We start from the raw sequence: 27198 nt of genomic DNA, 5'->3' as shown, positions 1-27198 counted from the left end.
ATGTGGGCAGAACCTTCTTGTTACAGGAACACAGTACCAGTCAGTGGATCATGGCCTTTTCATGCAGTCCCCCTGAACGTGTGGTGTGTGGGTACGGGGCTGGATTAACCGTTAAGCAAAAAAAAGCGCATGTGCTTAGGGCATCAAGGGAGGGGGCGGGGGCATTCTCCATTGCCGCATCTTTAATGGTCACAAATTGCTCAGCTGACTGTTCATTTTCTCAGTTGAAGTATATTGAAAATCCTAACAGAACACCTATGCATCAAGTCAGGCTGGATGCCTTATCTCTGCTCAGTATAGAAGCAGATGTGTTATGTAAGAATAGTTTGAATGATCTGATCAAAGGCTTTGCAATTAGAAAAAGTGGGAGATTTTTTCCAAATGTAAATAAAGTGGAAGTATACAAAAATAAACATCATTTCCCCTCTTACCGTAGGTTTTGTTGCATTTCGAAAAATAAAATTTAATTTTACAGTTTTATTATTGTTTATATTTTGAATTAGGTATTATTGAATTAGACTATATTAGTGTTCCCCTAGGCACTAAAATCTTTTAAGTGCTTAGGACCTCTAAAGGGCTTTATCCGGCCTTGTGTGGCTAGGTGGGGAGGCTCCAGCCCTGACTTACACACATTCTGCTAAATGCCTAAAACAGGTCCCAAAATGTGTACAGTTGTGTGTGCATAGGGACTTTCCATGCTAGAGCAAAGGGAACGCATGAAGGGCTCCTGTTTACCAGGAAACCTGGAGAAAGGCTTCTTGGACATCCAAGGACGCAACATGCAGGGACATCTGCCTGTAGTTTGGGCCCCTCCTCTATTGACACACTGAGATAATAAAACAGCAGTCAAATAATAGCCCTGTGCAAATGACAACCAAGGAGGCAGGAGCTAGAGAGTAGGAGGTGTAGGTGGCTATGCTCCCCAGCTCTCCAGGTTCTGGTGGGTTTCTTTGCACCATGCAAGGTTGGGAGATGGGGCCCACAAGTGCAGCCCCACTCCTCTTCATGCCACGACAGCCATCTGCACAGGGCTAAAGAAATGGATATGGAAAAACATGAGCGTCTTTTCTGTTCTCATGAGAGTTCACTTAATTGTTCACTGAATTCTGAGACGTTCCTAGAAGCATTTGCACGCACTGTTGTCACAAAAGGTGGCCTTTTATATTAACCAGAAATCATCTCCTAAACCACTCAGCCTTGTTTCAGTTTGCTGATTTATTCTAAACGTTTTCCTACTTAACCCACTGGAACAGCGATTTAATTCCTCTCTCTCAATAAATAAACTTCAAGTACAACTGGGTGGATTTTTTTTATTTATTTTGCAAAATCCTGCAAGCAAGTATCAACAAAAGAGCACTTAGGTTGGGGCGTGGAATGCCAGAGGGGTTCTGTCAACATCTCTCCAGAGGATACAACTCAGCACTGCTATTTCATCTCCTCCTGAAATGTAGAGGGCCTTTTCCCAGCGCTCAAGCAATTGAGACTAATGCCTCCTTTCCAGATAACACAATTAACAAATGCCAAGCACTAAAACATAAAAACACAAAGGATCATGGAGAGGCTTCGCAAGGCTTTCCTTTTCTCTTGGACACAATACAGGATCAAGCTAGAAGTGTCACGAATGCAATCAATGTGCACTTTTTGCTGTACATAAAACAGCCAAGGGGGAGCCTCAGCAACCGTGGGTGGGGAAGGGGGAGTTTAACTCTCTTTTTCCTGTCTCACCATCCTGACAGAAATTTCCTCTCTGATGTGTCCGTCTGCCTGCATTTTAATGGGAGCCACTGGGAGCTCCCCTGGAAATGCAAACAGCTGTTTCAGAGAGGAGAATTTCTTGTTGGGCTCCTGGCGTCAACAGGGAGGCTGTGTTCCCACACTCCCGTTTAGCGCTGTAAACTCTCTGAGTTTCCGTTGCTGGGCTTTTTCCCCATGTTCACAGGACTGTTATGCATGTGTGTTCTTTGTTAAGAGCTACTACTGTTTGATGTGCTGTTTCTCAAACCAGCTTCACCCCGAGTGGTGTCTAGCCAAGGTGCCAACACTTTTGCCCAGGATAAAGACATCCCCCCTCAGTCCACATTCCCTGGTGTGAACACCAACAGAAAGGAAATAAAGCCAGGCTCATGTGAACAGCTAAGAAAGAAAGAAACTGCTGTGGGAAAATAACTTCAAGGTAAAGTGAACCCACTCAGTTAATTTCTCCCACAATACACACTCCTGAGGTTGCTTAGAATCGCCCTTGGGTGCCGTTTACATACATATAGGTAATTAAATGCATGTTAATTGCATTTATGAAATTAATGCCACGTCTAGTTTGGCCCACATCGTTATGGAGATCATCAAAAGCTACATACAGGATGGACCATGTATAAAAAAGTACGATGAAAAATATAGTCTGAAGTCCTCTTAATTTGAAATGCTACTGCAAAAGCAAACAATAACAGAAGCCTCCAGTATAAAACAAGATACTTCCCATGCCTGCCTCATCGTTCTAGGATTTTGGCTTAATTTCCCCCCAGATCCTCTCTGCATAATTCTGTGCTGAATAATCCTTTTATTTGCATAGCTACCTTCAGCTCCAAAAGAGCTGAACTCCTTTTGCTGAAGATGGAAAGAGGGAGATAAATTAGGAGAGACTGATTGTACAGGACATATATACAGTGCCTTCTAAATCGTAATCAGTTGTTTATTGGTTGGCAAACAAATTTCACTATTACAACAAATATTAGTAATGAGGTCATTCAACTTGGTGACCATACAAAATGCATCATAAATAAAAAAAAGTAGAATCTGTGCTGCTAATTTACCCCCTGGGAAGGCCTACATTACTTTAAATCTTGTCAAATAAATACATTTCCTGTTAGGAAGGGTTTTTATTTAAAACCACTTAAAAATAGGGTTTTATATTTTCTTTTTTAAATATTTGCTATGAATCAGTCTTTTTTTTTGCTTTTCACCACTGCAGGACCAGTTCCTAGTTTGGGGACTAGACTTTTGACTCCTGCAGAGGCATTGCGGTCGCATGCAGAAGCCCCATGATTTCTCTAATAATATCCAGACTCCTAGGAAGATACCCTCTGAAGGTCTGTTGCCACAAATGCAGCATCTCAATCGATTGTGCACTGTAAACATAAAGGTTCGTCCAGTTTTCCAATTTGAAAAAGGTCTTGTTGGCAAATTTATAGACTGAATAATGAAATAAAGTGTGTCGGAAAATATATATAATATTTATATATATATTCATATATCTCAGACTACTGAAGTGTGGGTGTGACTGAACTGAGAGATAAAAAGATCTTTAGAAAGTGAATTACTTTATTTTACCCAGTGAATTCTTTTTAATGGAAAAATGGCCAAAAAAGGATATATGAAAAATCTTGCTCCTACTGGTAGACAAACTTGCAAGACCAGCACAACAGAAAAAAGTTTTGTTTTGTTTTTTCCACTACATTAACAGGGACGCAAGTTCTGGCGGAACAAAAAGCAGACTATATGTGCAATGCTAGTATCTGTACATTACATAGGAATTGTTCCATTTTTTTTCTGCCATTAGAATTATCATCAGTTAATACAGCAAAACATAAAAATATGCCGTGTAGCATACAATTACAGACTCCCTTTCTATTTCATTAGGTTTTGTTTGCTCCACAGCTAAGTGAGCTGCGGTGAAATCAAGTGGTGAGAGACCAAAAAACTATTATGTGATACAGATTCAGAATAAACAGTTTCGCTATTTTTGCTTCTGTTTTGTGCAGCACTCCAATCTAGATGCATCGTTGCGAGTTGTTTCAAATGGCCTTTTGTAAATCAGGTCCTTGGTGATAAAGAGAAAGAGAGCACCAAAAGATGCTTAAACAAACACAGTATAATTTGAGAAGGCCACACAGTGGACCATTTCCTGGTGCATCCCTTTAATTAGCATACTGAAGTCTTTCTTGGGTGGGGCAACAGGGGCCGGGGAGGGGGCTGGGGTGAGAGAATCACAGCAGTTAGCATTCTTCCTGGGTGGGCCTACAAATTCCATTAAAAAGGTATGAGAATTGTTTGTTCTTTAGAACAGCATGAAGTAGGAGGACACACAATATTACCACCGCTTTGATTTAACTCCAAACAGTAATCCAGGTGTGGGACGGGGGGCAGGAGGGGGGGGCATTTGTTTTGTTAAAATGTTTGCTTAATGTTCTATAGACTAGTGACCAAGTGAGCCGGTCCTTTGGAGGTTTCTTCTGACGGGGTCCCATCCTTGTTTGGTGGGACTATAAATCCATCACTGCTGCCTCGCCCCAACTGGTAATAAGTGTGTAGCTGCTGGACATGGTTTCTGGAGCCCAGGTTTGGCATGCTCTTGTAGTACACGTCGTCAGCATCACCACTTTTGGCTGGCGGGGGGTCGGTCTGAGTGCTGGTGGTGACGCTTTCCGCGGCGGGCACGCCGGCCAGAGCAGGCATACTAGTATAAAGAGAGTCCCTTTTGGGGGACTGGAGATCTTCTGTGTGCTCATTGGTTAGCAAAGGGAAAAAGCTCTCGCTGTTGTCTTGCGGAATCCGTCGCCGGCTGTAATGGTGAGGCTGGTGGTTCTCTGCAGAGTAAACCCTCGGGGGTAGCAATGGCGCGTCCGATTCCTCGTGGATGAGTTCCAAGCCCAGGGCCTCTTCTTGGTTGAAGGAGGTGGCGTCGTCGAGAACGATGGCATCATCCTCACTCCCGCTGCCTAGGTTGTTGACGAATTTGTTCACCAGATTCCTGTTCTGTTCGTTAGCGCACTCATGGTTGTTCAGGTAGGAAGGTATATAATTGGACGTGAGTTCTTTCAGGATCTTCTTCTCTAAGGCAGTCTCACTGTGGTTATAGCTACGGTCAATTATTTGCACACAGTTGCTCAGGTACTCGCTGCTGGCAATGCTGTAGCTATTGCCGTGGTTACCATTCAGTGGTAGAGTATCCATGACACTTGTATCCCTGGCATTGTTCAGAAGCCCCTCTGAAAAATATCACACAAGAAAGGTTGACTTGTACCAAAAGGTATATATGCATGGGGGTCTTGCTCTAAATGCCTAGCCACCTAAGGAGCAATGCTATACTATTTCGCTACATCATACAATAACCGTGCAAAAAAGAGAGAGAGGGAGAGAGAGAAAGAAAGAAAGAGGAAAAGGAAAGGAAAAAGGAATACATAAATTGTTGGGTTTGGGGGCAAGGAAAACAGTTTGGATTAAGTCAGGTGTGGCATCGCCTTGCTTGACGCAAAATTACTTTTGAGAAAATGATTGATTTAGTACGGAAATGTAGAGCCTGAGAAAGTGCTTTTTGGAGGGAGGGTGTAAACATAAAATACAAATCACCAGGATAAAATTCAGTTTCTCATGCTACTGGGGTTAACTGAGTTGCCCAGGTGGGGAATGGCCGCAGCTCAGTGCTGGAGCATCTGCTTTCCTGGTGAAGCTCTCAGCCCCTCCAGATACAGCCGGGACATACCCCAGTCTGAAATTCTGCAGAGCTGCTGTCAGTCAGCGTAGGTAGTATTGCAGACAGACCAATGACCTGACTTGGTATTCCAGCTTCCTAGGTTTCTATCCATTACCAATTTAACTTTGTCTCTAGTTTGTTTGTTTCTGCATATAGTAAATTATTTTGAATGGAAACTTTTATACCCCTGAAAAATATCTGCAAGCTGTGGCAGAACTAATGTGTTGCACGATGACTGCTATCTAATTGCTTGTTATTGCTGTTTGAGTTAAATCAAAGAAGAATTAGGATATACAACTGCATCACAAGTTTATTGTATTGCTTTAAGAGTGAAGGTTGACAAGGCACCAAGGAACCTGATAAGATCTCTTACTGCTTTTAATTTATTTCCTGAAATCATACCCAACCCTTTCTCCCCAAAGCAGCCACATGCAGATGGGAGGATCAGTCTTGGGGAGTGATTTTAAACCATTTATTCCACACACATTTCCTGTGTTAAACCACTCACAGAGCTGCTAGTTGACCTATATACCGTATTTTTTGCTCTATAAGACGCACCAGACCACAAGACGCACCTAGTTTTTGGAGGAGGAAAACAAGAAAAAAAATATTCTGAATCTTAGAAGCCAGAACAGCAAGAGGGATCGCTGCGCAGTGAAAGCAGCAATCCCTTCTGTGATAGCTGCGCAGCCTGCATTCGCTCCATAAGATGCACACACATTTCCCCTTGCTTTTTAGGAGGGAAAAAGTGAGTCTTATAGAGCAAAAAATACAGTAGTTTTCCCTGGAGGGCAATAAATCAAGGGGAGGGGAATGAATTTGAGAACACAGCCCAGAGTAAGGCTTAAAGAAGCCTTCTCCCATGGCCACCTCCCCAGGCTTAAAATACAATACCTGTGAGAGATCTGGTCATGAATCTCTTGGCATTTCAGCTACTTTGGCCCTAAAAAGTAGTAGTGCTATTATTTTTTAAAATCCTTCCCAGCAGCAACTATTGCCACAAATCAGATACATAGCAATCATAATAATAATGATGTGTCACACAGTTGCCTGTTTATTCAGAAGTAAGCCCCACTGTTTTCAATGAGTCATTTTTGCAAGTGTGTCTAGCTAGGACTGTAGCCAGTTAGAAAGTGGGAGCTATTTCCAAGTAAACAGGCCCAGGATGGAGCTGTGTGGTTGCAATCCTTGGTGCAGGTAGAAGAAAGCAGGTCCCATCGAACTCAGTAAGATTTCTTTATTTTTCTTTTTAAATAACTGTGCCTGGGATTATGCTGCATGCAGACGAACAAGTCCCTGACATCTCAAGATTGCAAAAACGGGCCTCTTGTGGCCTCTTGTAATGCAACAAGGCTGGCATTAGTAGACCTTGCTATTCCACTCCCTGTTAATTCTAATCTTGATGTTTCTGCTTGATAGATATTAACTGCAACTATCATTTCATTGTAATACTGAAAACAGCTTGTTGAATTTGATATATTTTGTAATGAATTTTTTTTCAGTTTTGTGGTGCTGCATTTTTACGTTTATTATAAACTGCTCTGGGCATAATCCACCATGGAAAAGTGGCATATAAATAAATTGAAAGAAACTGAACATTTGTTATGCAAGGTGCTGGTTTTTTTTAAAAAGATTCAGCATGCACTTTATAATATTAATTCTTAAAATGGCCTGGAATTAATGAGCTTGCATAACCAAACTTCATAATCAGTTGTGAATGATATATTGAAAGCTGCTTTGAAAGGGCCTGACCCTAAAAGACTTCCTATAAATACACATTAAGGCTACAATCCTATAATTACTTACCTGAGATAAAGTCCCATGGATTCAGCAAGTCTTATGTCGTAACAAACATGGACAGGACCAGCCCCGTTAGTCACTTTAGACTGGTTGCGACTGCTATGTATAGAATTGTGTTTAATAGCTGCATTTGTGAATGTGTCATTTTATTTTTGCTGCAACTTCTTGAAGCAACACAATAAAACTGTCATGGTTTAATATCTTGTTTTGGAAGATTTAATGCTGACTTCTGTTGGGTTTTGCATTTAATGTATTCTTTTTGGTGCTTGTCTCACTACTGGTAGGTCTGTATAATAAAGATGTTGCAAGGCTTCATCAGAATCTACATGCAATAACTTAGACATACCCACTGCCGAGGAATAAGAAACCTTTGTTGGTAAGGTTAGTTGTACAAATTTCTAATACATATCATGTATTGGTACAATTATACATTTTTTCATACTTGGACTGTAATGAAAAACTGGGCCTGATTTCCCTCTGAGTACTGAAATAGTTTGAGGGAAGTTCTTCTACAGGCAACCAGGGAGCTAATTCTGTGGGGTGGAAATCCAAATCTCAAACTGTCCTCTTGGTGCGAAGTTGTAGGAGCTCAGGGAATCGGAGCATTTTCCTTTGTCAATCTGCCTTTCAGCGTTGCTATTCAGGTGGGCGTTAAGGCAAAAGAACAACTGGAGGAGAGCAGGGCGAATGAGCCTTCAAAGTGTTTTACAAACCGGACTGGGTTGCAATAACTGCTTTAAGCCTCATGTGTGGAAAATGCTCTTAAGGCACATGCCAATGGCAGCTTTCTGCTTACAATTTCATGCTGCAGCAAATGGCTGCCAATGTGGCAAGAGGCCCCAGGGGAAAGAAGGAATCTCTTCCACCCAGCTTTGGCAATATAAAGCCTACCATTCCCCCTTCTCTTTTGCCTTACCTATGGGTTCCAATTAGTGCTTGGAAGAGATGGGTATAGTTCATATTTTTTCAAAGGGAGATGGGCTGTTGCTTCGTTGCTCCAGCATGTTCTGCTGCAACCTGGGACTTTTCAACTGAGCACAAAGCAAGCTACCGTATTTTTTGCTCTACAAGACTCACTTTTTACCTCCTAAAAAGTAAGGGAAATGTGTGTGCGTCTTATGGAGTGAATGCAGGCTGCCCAGCTATACCAGAATCCTACCAGAATCCAGAACAGCAAGAGGGATCGCTGCTTTCGCTGCGCAGCGATCCCTCTTGTTGTTCTGGTGTCTGAGATTCAGAATATTTTTTCTCTTCTTTTCCTCCTCCAAAAACTAGGTGCGTTTTATGGTCTGGTGTGTCTTATAGAGCGAAAAATATGGTAAATAGCCTACAAAAGCTTCCTCCTTAAGGATCTAACATCCTGCAATCAGGACTAACACCACACCCTAAAACTGTGCATATGCAAGATCCTCCCTCCCTTCTTTTCCTCTGTTAACATTAAGCATGAGGAAGAGTTATTTGAAGCTAAAAAAAAACCTAGCCCACTGCTTTGTAAACTTCAATTGGTCCTGTTCAAGGCATTAGACTGAGGCAGCCTGCACAACTTAAGAGACAGTCGGGTCGGAAGTGTCAAAAGAGCAATTGCACGGGAGCCATATGGGTGAGATGCTCTAGGGGAGACAATAAGTCAGACATCAGATGCTGGCGATCCACCTGGGCTTCCTTAATTAATATTGTAATCCTTTTGACACACACAAAACATGAGACAGGATTAATGCGTCCACATTGCTCTTCCTGTTAGTTCAGCTGCTTCTGCCAGAGACAGCAGACAAGGCTGAACCAACATTGCCGGATTAGAAAAGCAATTTGTTGACAATTTATTGGCCATTCATATCAGCAAGAAAAACCTTTTTATACACTGTTAGTGTACCTTCTGAAAATACTGAATTCAGTCTGCATCTGTGAGGCAGAACTGCCAGGATGTGTGCTTAGGATTGCAGTTTGGCATTTCTCTGAATTGAAATTTCTCCAAAAGGTCATTTTTATTTTGATATTTAGGTATTTACCAGATGCACATCAAATCTGTGTTTCAGACAGAGAGAAAAGAACAACTCATGGGTAAAAATAGAACAACCATCACAGATGAAGAATGGAGCCATTTATTTTCACAGTATAAATCTCTATCCATCACCGACAGTATTTGAGGGGCAAAACAAGAGGTGGTTGCAAAATCTCGAGCGTGATCACAGCTCTGCATTAAGACATTGTTCCTTCTTTCTTCTGCTAAGAAGAAAGAATTATTAGCTGCAATATTGCTTTTTAAAGGAAAATAAATCAATTTTCAATTGCTTTGCATTGAAAATGTTCAGCTCTCATTAAAGATGCCACAGCAACATGAGAAAAACAGTATGACTTTGCAGACAAAAAGTGTTTTTAACATAAAAGAAATTTCATTCTCACACACAATTACACAAAACTTAAACACACTGGATGAAAGACAAAATGAAAAAATAGACACAACAGAAGCATCTAATTTCTATCAATATTTATAGAATATGGCTTATTATTCTTGATTTCTGCATTGTGAGAGATGAACTGTTTTAAATATCTACATCATTGATATATGATGCATTAAAAAGTGAACTAAAAAAAATTACATTTGATATGCAATGTTTAGCTTTACTCCCATACTTGTCTCTCTGTAGGGCTCTAAACGACAGCATGAAGAAAAGGAAAGAAAAAACAACAAGTAAGCTTACAGCGACAATAGGAGGAATATGGTTCAAAAGCAAATTGATGATATGCAGAAAAAGTGTTAACAGAAAGCATTTCAACTTTTGAAGCAAATGACGTTACATTGCATGGATTAGATATACCTGCTTGACGTATTAGTCACAACATGTTTTATTTACAGTGATAGATGTTTTGGTTTTATAAACCCCGTCCTCAAGATTTCAAAAGCAAAATCAAATCTGAAAATCACCATGCACTAGTTATGCCAGTAAATATCCAAGGCTATTTCCTGAGTTTTCAAACAAGTGCTTTTACTTACTGTCTATTATGGCACCTATGGCTTGCTTGCATGCTAAAATGCTTGCCTACTTGTCTATGTGAGCACTGCATTACTCTTGTAAACTTTTTCTTTTCATCCACAGCATTCAAAGAACTCTTATAATGAACACTAGCATTGTGAGGAACTTTTCAAAAGAGCTCTCAAGCTTTTTTAGGCCCCAGTACAGAGCCCACTGCAACCAGAACACCCCTAGAGCTGGTGGGGAATTTTCTGTGAAAACTACAGTTAGTATGTGAATATGAATAGTTTTGATGAATACAAAATGGACCCTTCAGAAATGTTCAAGCTTCAAGATAATTTTATCGCCAACGTTTTTCCTTGGGGACTCCGCACTCTTAGCCCTCTACTCTACTTACCCAACCAAATCCATATTCAGTCCAGAGTGAGCCGGGCTGTGCTTCAGCCCAGCCCAGAACCATTAAGAGTCCCATGGCTTTCTGAATCCTGCACTTCTAAGGGAACAAGGGTGAGGCTAAAGTATGATTCTACCTTCAGCTGCTTAATTCAGATAGGAAATGCCCTTCCTTCCAGAACAGCAACTTCTAAGGCCCATTTCACAAGTTCAGCTTGCAATGCAGTACTTGCCTGGAAGCGGACTGAGCGGTACCAAATCCACTTGGGCAAAGCTGCTGCTTCTCATTTGTGCCAGAAACACTCAGCTTCTAATTATTATGCTGGTGTGGTTGAAATCAGCCCAGCTGCTTAGAGAACCACTAAGCGGGACAGATAAAAAAGCCCATAGGGACTCACCATGTTAACATCTTCATGTATGTGGAAGGCCAACATATTAGGGAGATTTACTAGTTTTGATGGAGCAGAGTGATTGAAATTTAGGTCCAAGTTTAATTGCGTTTGCATCTGTCAGTGCAGGTTCCAGGTTTGGGAAGGCCCTAGGGTAAGATGGCGTGCCCTGCGAGTAAGCCTATCTCCTCCTCACCAACAGGAGGGCCATCTTGGCCCTGCGATTGTGGGTGCCCGGGGCCATGAATGCCATGCAGCATGCCTGGCCCTGCTGCCAAAATTGGTGGATGCCTGGCCCCTTGATGGGGAATTTTGTGGGGGCTCAGGCATCCAGGGAACTGGCACCTACGCTCACCGACATCCCTTCTGCCCATTCTGGGTCCAATCTCTACAACTTCTGTGACGTGCAGTGCAGGATGCGGTGAGAATGCTGCTCTGTCCCCACACTCTGTGCCCCACACTTAGATGGGGCACGCATCCCAAGAAGGAGAGAAATCACCTGGCCCTGGAGGCACTACGGGTGGACAGTGGACCCCCAGCTTTGGCAGGTGCACAGCAATGTCTGCTTCTGGTACTGCCTTGATCCCTAAATACATATGCCAGAGAGCACAACTGGAAAACTCCCATCATCCTTGAACATTGGTCATGATGGTTGGGGCTGATGGAATTGAGAATTCAACAACAACTTGAAGGCCACAATGCTGTCACAAGCACTTCTATCTATACGACATGGCTGGATTATTCCAAAACTGTTTCCCATGTGGAATAGCATCTGCAGGGTTTTATTTTCAAATAGCAGTCCTGACGCAAGTGAGAAGGACAACTGAGAGAGAGGGCCTGCTCCACCATGAGGCTTGCTATTGTTCCAGAAAAGGAGTACCTGCCTCCTGCTTGGGAAAGCTATTCTAAAAGGCAGGTATGAATGAAGTTACTTATTACTGATATATGTTAAACTGCCCCAGAAAATAAGATCTCTGTACTGCATGTAGTATAGCAGCTGGGTGCCATCTTGTGAACACTTCTATGTCCAGAGATAAACTCTGCAGAGTCTTTCAGGTGGATGTAGTTGGTTTGAAAAACCTTAGGAAGACAAGTCTGGATTTCTGGCCACATAGCATCACTAGTGACATGTGTTTCCAATGTACGTCTTGGCCCAGATCCTAAATAGCGAAGGTGTAGGAGACTTGTGCAAGGAGACCTTCAACCTCCTGCATCCCCCCACCAGCTGTTTCTTGAGGATGTACTATGCCTGATTTGGGCAATCTCCTCTTACTCCAGCTGCTGCTCCTCCCCTCCCCATCTCCCAACCCTCCAGGGAGGCTCTTTTTAAAATAAAGCGGGGGTGGGGGTATCATAACCAGGTATCACAATGAATGGAAAACTCCCCATGCATGACACTTCTGCTCATTAGGATACAAGCCATTAATATAGCCTCAGATCCTTGTATCTTAGTTTTTAAGACTAGTTCTCACATGTAGAAAACATAATGGACACACACACGCATACAGAATCATGTCACTTTTTAATATATTTCAGGTATCAAAAAAAGAAAAGATAGAAGAGGCTTGCCTGAGGCAAAAGGAGTAGAATTTTTGCAGTGCAATGAAGATGGAGGGGATGAAACTGATCCCTACAAATGTTTAAATGCCCAGAGTGCTGGAACTTGCAAGTAATGGGAAGAATCACCAGTAAGTTATTTATTTTTGCAGACATATTTACCTTTTTCAAACAAGTTCCCCGGGCAGCTGCTTTTATCTGACAGGATAGGGTTGCCAAAACAACTAAAGACACTGGCAAGTACTGAATTTGTGTACCTCTTAAGCAGTGATTGTTATAAGACGTACCCATGGAGACAGCGCTCAAAAGGATATCTCTGCCAGAAACATAAGACAACTGCTCATGCTGGAGGGGTGAAGACTCTCAGCCACTTGTTCAGTCACAAATATCACTTCATCAAAGGCAGGTAATGGGAATAGACGCTAGTTGAAAGCTTCATTCAAGTCGTACTTTTGAAGGCCACATTTAATGGAACATATGTTAAATACCAGCTATATTGAATTTCAAATATCTATATGTTTGATGGCTCAGTTCTTCAAATATCAAGTGTACCAAAGTCATATGCATAATGTGTGCATTATGTGTTTGTCATTGAACCGCATTACAACACAAACTGTACACATAAGTATTTAACTGATGTATGAGAATGCACCAGTAGTGATGTATGGAAGTGAGAGCTGGACCATAAAGAAGGCTGATCGCTGAAGAATTGATGCTTTTGAATTCTGGTGCTGGAGGAGACTCTTGAGAGTCCCATGGACTGCAAGAAGATCAAACTGATCCATTCTTAAGGAAATCAGCCCTGAGTGCTCACTGGAAGGACAGGTCCTGAAGCTGAGGCTCCAATACTTTGGCCACCTCATGAGAAGAGAAGACTCCCTGGAAAAGACCCTGATGCTGGGAAAGATGGAGGGCCCAAGGAGAAGGGGACGACAGAGGATGAGATGGTGGGACAGTGTTCTCGAGCTACCAGCATGAGTTTGACCAAACTGCAGGAGGCAGTGGAAGACAGAAGTGCCTGGCATGCTCTGGTCCAGGGGGTCATGAAGAGTCGGACACGACTAAACAACAACAACATGAGAATGCAGCAAACACAATCCGAGGAGTTAAGGACCCCATTGCATGGAGCTTTGGCATTATTTGGCTTGAATGAAATGGAGACAAAATGACAAGGAGGTGAAGGTCTCGGGCTCACCATCTTTCAAATTATGGCAGAGAAGGTATTGCCACATTGTGCTGTTGTGAACCAAGTGACTAGCCCTGCAGTCCTATGGCCCCTTGGACGGTATCCTGGGAGCCAAAGTAAAAACTGGCCCTCCCTTTGGGAGGGCAGAGAGGGAGAATCGGGGCCAGATTCTCCCTCCCCATTGCTGTGGCAACCTCTGCAGTCCTGGCCCCACAACCATCAGAGATCTGACCTGAGCAGAGCCATGAACATGTTCCATCGCCTTTCCAGTCACCCAACATGCCCTCAAGCCAGGGAATAAAACTATACTAGCCCTGGAGGCGGGGGAAAATGGAAAAATAAAACATTTTTAAAAGGATGGAGGAGTGCAAAAGCACTCTTCTGCCGTGACTCTATATATTAGTTTTGTTTAGTCGTGTCCGACTCTTCATGACCCCATGGACCAGAGCACGCCTATATATATATATATATATATATATATATATATATATATATTCTAAAGAGTTCTTAGTAAGGCAAATGGAGATCTCAGTGCCAAGCCAATATATATTTTCCTGCTGAGGAAAGATTGTATAAAAAGCCTGCAAGAATGCACAACTGTTGAACTCAGCAGTAGGAAGTGTTGATTTAACTTGAAAGACAGTTTCTTTGACAAGAGTGATCTACAATGATCACTATCATAGGGGATGGTGTTATTTTGTGTTGGTTTTCTTCAGAGAGCTGTTCATTTTCTCTCCAAAGCAATTTTATGGAAAAGAAAAGGAAAAAAACCTGAACATGGCAAAATGATGAAAGCGATAGTGAGCTTGATGAGGAGCAGCCAACATGTATGGTTTGTCTGAAAGAAAGTAGCTTAAAATAATTGAGTCCTAGCACAATGGAAAGAAATGCACACCACTTCGTATAATAAGTGCTCTAGCTGGTCCTACATTCTGCAAAGGTAAGGGCTCCTCCAGACTTCCTTGTGCCACATTTAAAGCACTGTGTCCGAGTGCTTTGGGGGGGGGGGGCTGGAGCTTTCCCCACAAAAACCTGCTCTTTACCACTGAAGTGGAGCAAATTCTAACCCATGGGAAATCAGAACTGCGCTTTAAAGTGTGGACCTGTGTCTAGAAAGCATGGGGCAAAAGTATGGATGACCCCCAAGTCATAGATAGTAAAGGTAAAGGGACCCCTGACCATTAGGTCCAGTCGTGACCGACACTGGGGTTGCGGCTCTCATCTCGCTTTATTGGCTGAGGGAGCCGGCGTACAGCTCCCGGGTCATAATAATAATAATAATAATAATAATAATAATAATAATAATTTGTTATTTATACCCCGCCCATCTGGCTGAGTTTCCCCAGCCACTCTGGGCGGCTCCCAATCAAGGGTTAAAAACAATACAGCATTAAATATTAAAAACTTCCCAGCATGACTAAGCCGCTTCTGGCGAACCAGAGCAGCGCACGGAAATGCCGTTTACCTTCCTGCCGGAGTGGTACCTATTTATCTACTTGCATTTTGACATGCTTTCGAACTGCTAGGTTGGCAGGAGTAGGGACTGAGAAATGGGAGCTCACCCCGTCGTGGGGATTCGAACCACCAACCTTCTGATCGGCAAGTCCTAGGCTCTGTGGTTTAACCTACAGCGCCACCCGCGTCCCTCAAGTCATAGAAAACCTGCTATAATAGCCCATAATCTGCGACAATTTTTTGTGGCACAGCGATAATCTGTTGCAAAACACGTTAGAAAGAAGAAATTGTAACATCTCTCTCCCAAGTAGACTCAAGTAGACCTGATCACCTTTGATGCTTTTGATGCTGGGCAAGGGACTTTGCCAGGTATTAGTGGTAGATTCTCCACGAAGCCTAAGCTATTTGAAACTATTTTGCCTTGGTCCCAAATCAATCAAGTCTGGCTAACCTTGCCAGAAATCACTTCCATAAACTACACTACTGTTGCCAGAGAAGAAAATTCCGCTACCGCTTTGTCTATTTCCTAGCATCTTGGCTTCAAAAGCATCCTGCTGCTTCTCCAGGAAAACCTGCTGAATTAGACCAAACGTCAATTGGGTTTTATGCAGGCACAATGGAAAAGGGAAAAGGGATGGTGATGGAACAAGAGAAGTCAACTTTGGGGATGTGTTCTTAAAGTCACAAAGTTCTTATAAGGACTGGCTGAGATGGAAACACTTCAGGGAGGAGTCAAAAGGCTTTCAGCGGAGTTGTCCAACTCCCTCCCTCTGCTGCAGCCTGAAGGGAATGGGTATTGTTAGGGGCAGCTGAGAGAGAGGAAGGGCCAAATGCACCTAGTTTTCCAGCAGAGCCAATATACTACTATATATCCAGGGCAGCTGTTTACCAGCTCCACAGGCTGAGACCCTCCCTGCCCACGGACTGTCTCACCAGCGTGGTGCATGCTCTAGTTATCTCTCACTTGGACTACTGCAATGTGCTCTATGTGGGGCTACCTTTGAAGGTGACCCGGAAACTACAACTAACCCAGAATGCGGCAGCTAGACTGTTGACTGGGAGCGGCCACCAAGACCATATAACACCAGTCTTGAAAGATCTACATTGGCTCCCAGTACGTTTCCGAGCACAAATCAAAGTGTTGGTGCTGACCTTTAAAGCCCTAAACGACCTCGGTCCAGTATACCTGAAGGAGCGTCTCCAACCCCATCATTCTGCCCGGATGCTGAGGTCCAGCGCGGAGGGCCTTCTGGCAGTTCTCTCACTGCGAGAAGCAAAGCTACAGGGAACCAGGCAGAGGGCCTTCTCGGTAGTGGTGCCCGCCCTGTGGAACGCCCTTCCAGCAGATATCAAAGCGATAAACACTACCTGACATTCAGGAGACATCTTAAGGCATCCTTGTTCAGGGAAGTTTTTAATGTGTGACATTTTAGTGTATTTTTGGTCTCTGTGCCACCCAGAGTGGCTGGGGAAACCCAGCCAGATGGGCGGGGTACAAATAATAAAATAATAATAATAATAATAATAATAATACTGACATTTTGCTGCATTTTCTAAAAAACGAGGGAGAGAAACCTGGAAAAGTTCTGATCTCATATCCATTGGTTCCTTGAAGATCTTATGTGAAGATTCTGTTACCTAAATTATTTAAATGCTACACACACTTCGCTCCATTTGGGATTTTGGTTACAGTGTTAGACCTGGGCAGTTCCCAGCAGTGAAAATTGTTCCCCACCTTAACATAGGAACTAAATCCCCACCCCTCTCATTTATGCTCTTGCGAGGACTTACTCACTGAACACAGGGAAACAGATTGCAGAGATGTTCAGAGACTTAGACTGCACAGATCTATATGCCATGAATTACGATGGCTGAGATGAAAGATACAGTATGGGAATTCACATGGGCTTGGAAAGTGTCTTGGGTGAGAGTAACCTATAAGCTTTCATAATACAAAATGCATGAACAAATTGGATGATAAATTAAATGTGTTCAGGGTTTTGGAAAACCCTTTGGCTTGTTTCATAGAATTACAGAATTGGAAGGAACTCCAACTTCCTGCAATGCAAGAATCCACAGCTGCCCCTGGGTGGGCTCGAACCACCAACCTTCTGGTTAACAGCCAGATGCTTAAAAGCTTAAAGCAGACTCAGAGGCAATAGTTGGACCACCTTACATTGGGTTGCAACTTTTCCCACCCTCATGAGGTTTCTTCAGAATTTCAACTGAAAAATTTTCATGGAAATGGACTTAAGTCTCGAACTAAGCCAATACAGCCACCCTTAGGTGATTGTTTTCCTTGCCATCTTTCTAGTCGGGCTGCTAATCTCTTATTTCAAGGGCTGCCAATCTTTAGGCATTTGGCAACTGTGTCCTGTCATGTACAGCTATGACCCCTTTTACTACTTACAAGCTAGCAAGGAAGGACCAGCAGTTATACTATATGCCTGTAGGAGTGAATTTCATCCTCTCCACCTTCATTGCTCTGCAAAAGTTCTACTCCTTCTGCCTCAGTCATCTAATAATTAGTTATACCTGAAATAAAAATACATATGCTTTAAAATATGACAGAGTTATGAAACGAAACCCTTCTTTTGAAATAAATATCCAGACTTTTGCCTGCCTTGACTAGGAAAGATATGCAGGAAGAACCTAACTTTTCACATTTTTAGTGTGAAAGGCACAAGGGTGTTTGCCTGTACATGCTTAAAATCCTCACAATCAGGAACCCTGTTGAAAACATCTTTTAAAAGCAAGAAGGAATTCTGAGAATATGCAGAAAGAATGCAAGGTATTAATGTTTCTTGATTAAGACAAACAAAAATCTGATGGAGAATGCATTATGTATGATCACCCCAATGATTACATTGGAATGCAGTTTCAGAACAACCAGAAGCATGATGTACAAGACCTTTCTAATTCTTGGTTTGTTTGTTTTAAGCACATAATGGAGCCTGTCCTTCATTTCGGGCTATTTTGAAAATGCACACAAAGGACATGTTTTATTTCCCCATTGATGTGTATTGAACCAAAGTTCCCTGTTGCTCTATGGGCTGGGCCCAGGCACCGTGAGCTCAGATTTCAGGGGCGTGAAGGTAGCAAAAATGACAGGACAACAATCTGGGATTGAAATAGCCACAACTTTTATTGATTTCAGATGCAAGCAGGCTTTGGCATAGGCATCAGGCATGTATCCTAAATCGGCCTAGCTTGGTTGCTGGCTGATTGCTCTATTAGCACTGATCCTGGTTTAAAGGTACAGTCATACCTCAGGTTGAATCCACTTCAGGTTGAGCGTGCTCTGCGGCAAGTAATGGAGTGCGTTACTTCCAGGTTTCGCCGCTTGTGCATGCGCAGACGCTCAAAATGACGTCATGCGCATGCGCAGAAGTGGCGAAAAGCGACGCGTCTGTGTGCAGATGTGCTGTCTCTAGTTACGTTTGCTTCTGGATGCGAACGGGGCTCTGGAACGGATCCCGTTCGTATCCAGAGGTACCACTGTATTCCCTGCTGATGCAGTTCAAATGGGGGCGATCCCACCATAAAACTTTGAGTTTTATGGTCCGTTAGCCCCCATCTGGGCCTTTGGACAAAACCTTCCTCCTGGATCTTTTAACTGCGATACCCTGAACCTTTGTTTCAATTCTGACTAAAGATCCAACCCAATGTCTTTTCTGCCAAAAGTTGTGACAATTGCTATGAGGTAGGCAGAAGCCCCATACAGGCCAGATTTTTCTGCAGAAAAATACCTCCCTGGCCCTGAATATGGCGCCCAAATAATTCTACAGCAAGGTCGCACTGTCAACATAACTTCGGAGAGTGGGTGGGCAGGTGGGATAATCGTTGCCGACTGCGCTGCCCACTTGCAGCACAGCCATAATATATGACCTGGAGGTGGATCTGCGTGGAGACAGGCTCCTCCAGGTCTGTCTGCAAATCAATGCCTCCTAGATCAGCCCTGACTGGCCCCTTTCAATTCAAAATTTGGGTGGGAAGTCCCTGAAATCTCTGCAACCAGCTGAAGGTGCTGCCAGGGGTCGCGCAGCAGAGAATTCCCTCTGCCGCTGCCAGAGATACAATAAGCAGCCTTTTTGGTCTTTCCTCACAATGGTCGGAACACATTTCTCCACCATTTTAGGGCTTCCATTTTGGTTTTACTTATTTCATTATTTAGATTTAGAGTCCATGATGCCCTGAGAGCTTTCCCTGTTTCCTTCTTAGTTTCCAAGTGCCTCCTTCTCTATGGATGTGTAAAAAGCTAATGCACTATCCAAGCCTTTCGTGGCAGGAGTGTGTGACCTAGCCTCTTCTTCTTCCTCTTTGCAGCATCTCCGTACGGGAGAGAGGCTTTCTCCTTCCTGTCAGGAGCACTTCTTCCGGTGCTGTCAGGGGAATTTCCCTCGGTTGGGTCACTGTTCTAAAACCAAATGCTTCAGGTAGACTCTAAGGTAGGTAAAGGTAAAGGGACCCCTGACCATTAAGTCCAGTTGTGACCAACTCTGGGGTTGCGGCGCTCATCTCGTTTTATTGGCTGAGGGAGCCGGCGTACAGCTTCTGGGTCATGTGGCCAGCATGACTAAGCCGCTTCTGGCGAACCAGAGCAGCACACGGAAACGCCGTTTACCTTCCCACTGGAGGGGTACCTATTTATCTACTTGCACTTTGATGTGCTTTCGAACTGCTAGGTTGGCAGGAGCAGGGACCGAGCAATGGGAGCTCACCCCGTCGCGGGGATTCGAACCGCCAACCTTCTGATCAGCTCTGTGGTTTAACCCACAGTGCCACCCGCGTCCCAAAAAAATATAAAGTATAAATTCTAGGGGTGGAATTTAACATCTCGCTACTGCTAACGTTCTTTCTGCGCAAGCTTATCAGCTTGCCAGACAGAACCAACCCCCATCCCTTCTGTGCTGTTCTGGGGCTTCTTCCAAACCACCTGCCCCACAAGCCAGGGGCAGGAGAGAGGGGGGAGCCCCATTGTGAAAGTGGAAGCCCAAAGTCTGAAACCTGAAGATCAAACTTCAGGATTTGCAAGTCATGTAAATTTGAAAGACAGGGTATATCATCCACAAATTTGTAATAAAAAACAAAACACATATTATACCGAGGACTAGAAGACTGAGCCGCCTCCCTAGGAAAAGATATCCTGCATTGGAAGCAGCCCAGAATGTGCAAGCTTGTCTTAAAATATCTCCAAGGAGCTCCCTCTATTGTCCTCTAGCAGTTTAATCTCTTGTTCACCTGCTCTTAACAGTTCAGAAATTTTTCCTGAAGTTCAACTTAAGATTTCCTATCTGTTGACGCTGTTGAGCTTCTTTTTCTCCCCAAAGAAAGTTGTTGACCTTTTTTTAGGGTTGAAGTTGTCGACCTTTTAGAATTTTTACCCCAGGATATAAACTGCTACAGGGGCCGGATTAAACCCCCGGGCCGGACTTTGGACTTTGCCTGCAGTAGAGAGTGTGAAAGAAGTGTTGCCTCTGCTTTTCTAAGCATTTTCTCATTTTGCTAAGACCAATGTGAAGGAGGAGGGGTCATTCTAACCCCACACCCTGATAGACTCAGGGAGACTGGCAAGGGTAGCCAGCCATGTTGTACCCCTGACCCGAGGGCCAAGCTAGACACATAATTGGAAATCATGTCAAAATGGCTTTAAAAAATGTTACAGTGCTAGTGGTGGGTTCATTAGGACAGCAGTGCATGGGGAGAGGAGGATATAAAACACACACATGGATTTCTATGACAGTTTTGGAAGTTTTTCTTATAAAGGGGAGGGGTAAAATCCCCTAATCGAGCAACCTATTGTAAAGCTTAAACACCCTTCCCTCCCCAGCTGCAGGCATGACAAATATCACCACCACCACATTCCTGCACTGATATTAGCACTGGGAAAAATCTCCTAGTATTTTTTTTTAATGGAGGAGCTTTCTAATGACATTTTGGCATCATGTCTAGTTTGGTGCTAAGCTATTCCTGATGAGTGATGCCCTGTTTCCCTAGCAAGGACAGAGAGATGCAAGCCGACTGTCTATCTTCACTTCAAGGGCTGCTCTAGTCTTGTTAGTGCCCTGCCCTACGCCTTGCCAATCTCAAATAAGATAGAGCTCCCAGACACCTTCTCATTCTTGTGATTTCCGGTGCCATTTCCCACACCCAGGCTGGTCATTCTACTGAAGTAGTCTTAAAAGAGCAAAATATATAGCACACATAAAGGTAAAGGTAAAGGGACCCCAGACTGTTGGGTCCAGTTGTGACCAACTCTGGGGTTGCGGCGCTCATCTCGTTTTATTGGCCGAGGGAGCCGGCATACAGCTTCCAGGTCATGTGGCCAGCAGGACTAAGCCGCTTCTGGTGAACCAGAGCAGCACACGGAAACGCCGTTTACCTTCCCGCCGGAGAGGTACCTATTTATCTACTTGCACTTTGATGTGCTTTCGAACTGCTAGGTTGGCAGGAGCTGGGACCGAGCAATGGGAGTTCACCCTGTCGCGGAGATTCGAACCGCTGACCTTCTGATTGGCAAGTCCTAGGCTCTGTGGTTTAACCCACAGCGCCACCCGCATCCCTATAGCAGACCTAGCCACATGGAGTAAATCAAAGCAAAACAAACAAATCCCGCCCATGAAAAGGGGAAAGAAAGAAACACACGGGCTCAATAACCAATTGGGACAAAGAGGAAACATTCCTTCCTGGCCTTCCATACAGAGCAACGATGCTTCTCTGCCCCAAAGGAAATGGCAAAGGAAAAGGACCCTGCTTTCCTGACAAGTCCAGGTAGTTGCCAGGGTGGGAAACAGACTATGGAAAAATTTGTTCCCATTTGCAGGCATCCCTCCAGTTGCTCGCGATCAATAATAAATAATAATAAATTTTTATTTATTCCCCGCCCTTCCCGGTTCAGAAAACTGGGCTCAGGGCGGCTAACAACAAATTTAAAACACTTAATTGTAATACAACATAGAAGCAGCAGAAAATACAATATAAAAACATGAATAACAATAAAATTCAGAGTTCAAAAATCAATTTGGGAGAAATCCATCCAATAAGTGTTAGATAGTCACCAGGGCTAGCTGGCTGAATTAGTCCTACTTGGGCCAGCGAGGAGGCCAGGGGAGAATTAGCTGTGGGGTCTCAGGGCGGGTGATCTTCATAAAAGGGGAGGGGTAGGGAAGAGAAGGGAAATAAAAGATCAGGCTGAATTCAAATTAAAGGCCAGGCGGAATAGCTCTGTCTTACAGGCCTGACGGAAGGAGGTTAAATCCTGAAGGGCCCTAGTCTCCTGGGACAGAGGATTCCACCAGGTCGGAGCCATGAACTTGCATATACGTGTGGTGCCAGGAAATAAATAAACAATTTTTACGCTGCTCAGCCTCCCCCCCTAACAGCTGACACATGGGGTTAGTGCTGCTGCAGCAGCAGCAGATTTCTAGCGCATTCTCCAGCCGGCCCCAGAGCTTCAATTCCAGTTGTGGATATTTTTGGTACAGTATTTTTGATCTGGACTGCAAAAAGGGTGTTTAAAGGATGTTAAGAGGCTGTTCCCCACTTACGCGATTTCCACTTGCGCATGTGGGGTGCCGGAATATAACCCCTACATAAGTGGGGGGGGGGTCACCTGTTCTGCTCACAGCCTACAGTTTCTTTCCTCGTCTCACAGGCTTTGCTGTGGTAGCAAGAGGCATTTGCTCCTTGTTACCACAAAAAGAAGCAGCCAACGGTAAATGAGATTAAAGAAGCCAAAATTCCCTTGCTACTTTCCCTGAACATTTGTGCCTGCTGGATTCCACAGGAGATTTCACTACCAATGCTGTAATTTCCAGGTTTTGGAAATAATGCTCCTACTCGGGCGCAGAAAACGACACTCTTTTGGTACTAAATGTATCCTGTTGACCAGTGTCTCCCATTATATCCTCTCAAATTCTTCTCCCACGATAAAGCTTTTACATTTTCTCATACTGAGCTTTGTTCTGCTGCTAACTGTCCCGCTCTTCCTCTTGAAAACAATGGAGGCTTGCGCTTATCTCCACACTGTGGACGCAGAGTTCCCCAGAGCTTGTAGTCCTGGATTACCGGAACATCTCAGAGCACCATTGTATGGAATCTGTCACATTCTTTTTTCTAATCTTACAACATTTAAAGTATGCTTTTTAAAAGTAAATGCATACAGATATCTTGATGGCTTTTTCTAGTCCACAATTCTTTCTTTTTTTCTTATAAGAATAAAATTGTGGAATAAATTCCATTGTTGAAGAAGCGCTCTCTCTCTCTCTCTCTCTCTCTGTGTGTGTGTGTGTGCTGCCTCTGTTTGCTAAACTAGCTTGTTTCTAAATCCCTAAGCTTACCTTGAAAGGTGTTGAGGTTTTGGGTGCTTTCAGATATTATTATTATTATTATTATTATTATTATTATTATTATTATTATTAATAAAAGATACGATGACATTTGAAAAGTGCCTGCTCTACTGCTGCCCAAGGCTCCAACGGTACCTTACTTTTGGGAAGCTAGAGGCAACAGGCGGTATTCAACTAAGGACTCAACTACATTGGTAAAGATAATGCGCTTTATATGCATTACAGCTCCGTGACACCAGATGGCACTGTGGAGTCCCGTTTTTCGACAACTGGATTTGCCTGTATGAAGTTTACAACGCATTTAACTGAATCGTTTCTTTGATGTGTCTGGATCCAACCTAAGTTTCACTCAGAGCAAACCCATCAAAATTAATGAACACGGCGAAGCATTGCCCTCTCTCTAGGAACTTCCTTACCTCCCAGTTTTGATTGGCTATGTGGCAACATGACATCATCACATTGCACAGGCAATGCGCCATTATGATTACCTAAAGAAGAATGAATCTGAGAACACAAAATGGCAAAGGAAGAGGGGGCCAGGGAGGGACAGTGACACAGACAATCATGAAGGGTTTTCCCCAAAGGAGGTTTTCATAGCGACCCACCCTGAAAGGCTACTCAGAATGAATCAGAAGAATACAGCATATTCTTCAATGAATTTTGACAGACTGAATGATTAGAAAATATGCATCATAAAAATGGCATGAAACATCTGTTGATTCAGAAAGATTCCTGAGGTTACCTTTCTGCAGTTTACTGGGTTAGAATTAACAGAAATAGTTGAAGCAGCTTTTTAATCTCTTAAATTGGCTGTTCTTTTAATTAAACAAGAAAGGAAAGCAAGATGTGATCCATCTTGTTCTAGCAGCCAGTATGCTTTTTTCTGGTCTAACCTTGCTGCTTAACTTTCACACAGGTGAACAATGATGAAGATGAGGGAAGGGAAGAGAAGGAGGTCTGTATTGGGGGGGGGGGGGGAGAATATGCTTACTTTAGTATGTAGACCTGGAATATGAGAGAACATGCATAGGGTTTCTGGGTATAACCCACTGAGATCCACACACCAAAGAGCGCATGTGCGCGCCACACACACACACACACACACACACACACACACTTCTCTAGCAAACTATACTCCTCCTCTTGGCCAATTCATATTGCCATAGACTTTGTTAGATACATGTGTGGTGAAGGGATGGTCTGAGCATTTCATACTCCCACATATCCCCAAATGGCCATGGAACAAATCAGGGTCTGGTCGTCTTCTCAGATGACTCCTGTTTCATGAATCTATTCAACCTGCGTAGGCTAAAACCCAGCATGAATTACAAATAATAAGCCGGAAAATGATTGTGTGAGTCACGCCAAGCTGATCTGGGCTGCGGCAGTGCCCTTGAGACCCTGCAGGGTTTTCTCATGGTTCGTTACTTTATCAGTTCTATCATTCAAAATAAACTGCCATGGCGCCTAGCATGACAGCTGCTTTGTGAGTAATTCAGCTCATCCATGGCCAAGCCAAAAAGAAAAGATGGCTTGTGGGATAAGGTGTGAAGAATTTTAGCTGAGTTTTGTCAGGCTGCAGGTCAGGTTAGTATGGGCCAGGTTTCAGTGATGTCTAATAAGTATAATGGCTCACTACTCTTACCTCATTATCAGATAACATTTTAGACATGATAACAAACTGACAAAATCCTCGACTCTGTTCATGGTAAGGCAGCAAAGCATACTGAGGCAAGCTATCAAATGCCAACGGTTAGCAGAGATTTCCATTTTCCTGTAGCACTGAAATGTACTTGCATATGAAATAGGTGGATGTGAAACAACGTGATATAAAATAAGCAATTGCTTCGTTCAAAAAGCATACAATTCTCATCAGTGATTAAAATGGAACAAACAGTAACACTGTTCACTTTGTTCTCAGGGGCCGTGTGCTGTTTTTATTTACAATTTGGGTTCCAGTTAAAAACAGAGAGTATGGCCAATGAGATCAATGGAGCATGGTGCAAATCAATGTAGAAGAATCTCTGGCATAGATACTGATATTTGAAATGAAAGATCTTGTCAAAGGCCTGGAGCCAGGCTAAGTTGAATGCAGGTCCGTATGAAGTCAATGGGATGACATAGTCAAGACTTGAGCTCTGCTGTGAAATCTGTGAAACTAACTTAGCTTGGTTCTCACTATAATATAAAGTACCGTATTTTTTGCTCTATAAGACTCACTTTTTCCCTCCTAAAAAGTAAGAGGAAATGTGTGTGCGTCTTATGGAGTGAATGCAGGCTGCGCAGCTATCCCAGAAGCCAGAACAGCAAGAGGGATTGCTGCTTTCACTGCGCAGCGATCCCTCTTGGTGTTCTGGCTTCTGAGATTCAGAATATTTTTTTTCTTGTTTTCCTCCTCCAAAAACTAGGTGCGTTTTGTGGTCTGGTGCGTCTTATAGAGCGAAAAATACGGTAATTTTAAAAATTGTATCTTGCCATAGCTACCAGAGAACATTTGTGCATCAGAAATGAAATTTTATTTCTTCCAGTTTTATGGGGGGTACAGAATTCTCAATATTATTATCCAGTATAAAAAGTTACTTTTTGAGACTAAAAGGTAAATTTTACCATGATTAATGCTTTATATTAAGAAAAAAATTCTTTCACTGTTTATGATGGGTAAGTACCATAGCAGTTTATGTGCAATATTAGCATTTTAATGTAACTAAATGCATTGCTTATATGAATAAAAAGTGCTATATGAAAAATTTGCAAAAGAAGAAGAATGTCAAATAACATTTCATCTCTAGGAATGAAATGCTAATAAGACCATTCAGCATTTCATACTAGAAGGCTATATAATCCAAAGAGGTGCTGTTTACACCTGTATAATCTTTGTGTAAAGAGATTGTCATGGCCAAAATCTCAGATAGTCATGTCAGACAAACTCCCCTGGCTTTACTGGTAAGATCTTTGCATTCTTATGCCAACTTCCTTGATTGCAGAATTCTACTTGACCCATCTGGAATGATACGCTGCGACTTCAGTCCTACTAAAGATGATTGCACTTAAGTCCTATTAAAACTAGCAGCACAATTTTGTTGTGACTACAGTAAGTCCCACTTATTTCAATGAGGATTAAACCAACTAAGATGTTGTCCTGGGGCTTTTATTACTACTGCTAAATAACTAACTGCTGCTACTGCTGTTGTTTTTAAACAGCAGTTGGGGGTATATTCTTTACTGGCCCAATCCTGCTCTGAATTTCAAAACTCAACAATAGCTTTGGCGTTTTTTAGCATTAAAAGGCTATTTTGATATCACTTACCTTGGACAGTGCTCCTGTTTCTCAAATGAATGTTTGACAAACAGATATACAAGAGATAAATGGATACAAGTGACCAAACACAACACTGAAAATATTAAAACAAAAGGTCATACACATCTGAATAGATCTGACTGATGGGTGTCTTTCAAAATTAATTTAGATTCGTTCAAGAAAAAAGCCTGGGGAAAATGGAAAAATGTTCTGAAATGGGTAGGGAAATAATTATTTGTGCTCAAAAATAAAGGGGAGGAAAGAAAAAGAAAGAAAGAAAAAAATGTGCCTATAAAAGCCACATAAAATGGGACTCTCACTAGAAAAATGAGA

At 42.9% G+C, this 27198-nt stretch overlaps 1 protein-coding gene and 1 long non-coding RNA gene across 13 annotated transcripts in view; one reads left to right on the top strand and one right to left on the bottom strand.

Annotated features, from left to right (window-relative positions):
• LOC308466473 overlaps positions 1 to 27190 on the top strand; it is an 88093-nt gene extending 60903 nt beyond the window's left edge. The window contains exons 1-3 of one of the 4 annotated variants that reach the window (XR_013980830.1): positions 4974 to 5023; positions 7552 to 7643; positions 9913 to 14206. This is a non-coding gene — a long non-coding RNA (uncharacterized lncRNA). Of the gene's footprint in view, positions 1 to 4973; positions 7644 to 9912; positions 14207 to 19545; positions 20007 to 26551 lie in introns of those variants that run through there. The other 3 variants (XR_013980827.1, XR_013980828.1, XR_013980829.1) reach the window with 3 other exon arrangements.
• The window catches only part of ADGRL3 (adhesion G protein-coupled receptor L3), a 534652-nt gene that overhangs the window by 21863 nt on the left and 485591 nt on the right, over positions 1 to 27198 (bottom strand). For 3 of the 9 annotated variants that reach the window (XM_080987081.1, XM_080987082.1, XM_080987083.1), the window contains one exon: positions 1301 to 4982. The exons of 2 other annotated variants lie outside the window; for them this stretch is intronic. In XM_080987081.1, the coding sequence (XP_080843207.1) occupies positions 4183 to 4982 (800 nt within the window). In that variant the 3' untranslated portion in view covers positions 1301 to 4182. Of the gene's footprint in view, positions 1 to 1300; positions 4983 to 9281; positions 9488 to 9864; positions 9917 to 27198 lie in introns of those variants that run through there. 4 more of the 9 variants (XM_080987087.1, XM_080987088.1, XM_080987078.1 and 1 more) reach the window with 3 other exon arrangements.

Source organism: Podarcis pityusensis, assembly GCF_964106645.2.
Source record: "Podarcis pityusensis genome assembly, chromosome: 17".
Classification (NCBI taxonomy): Eukaryota; Metazoa; Chordata; class Lepidosauria; order Squamata; family Lacertidae; genus Podarcis; species Podarcis pityusensis.
This window is presented reverse-complemented; position numbering and strand designations above follow the sequence as displayed.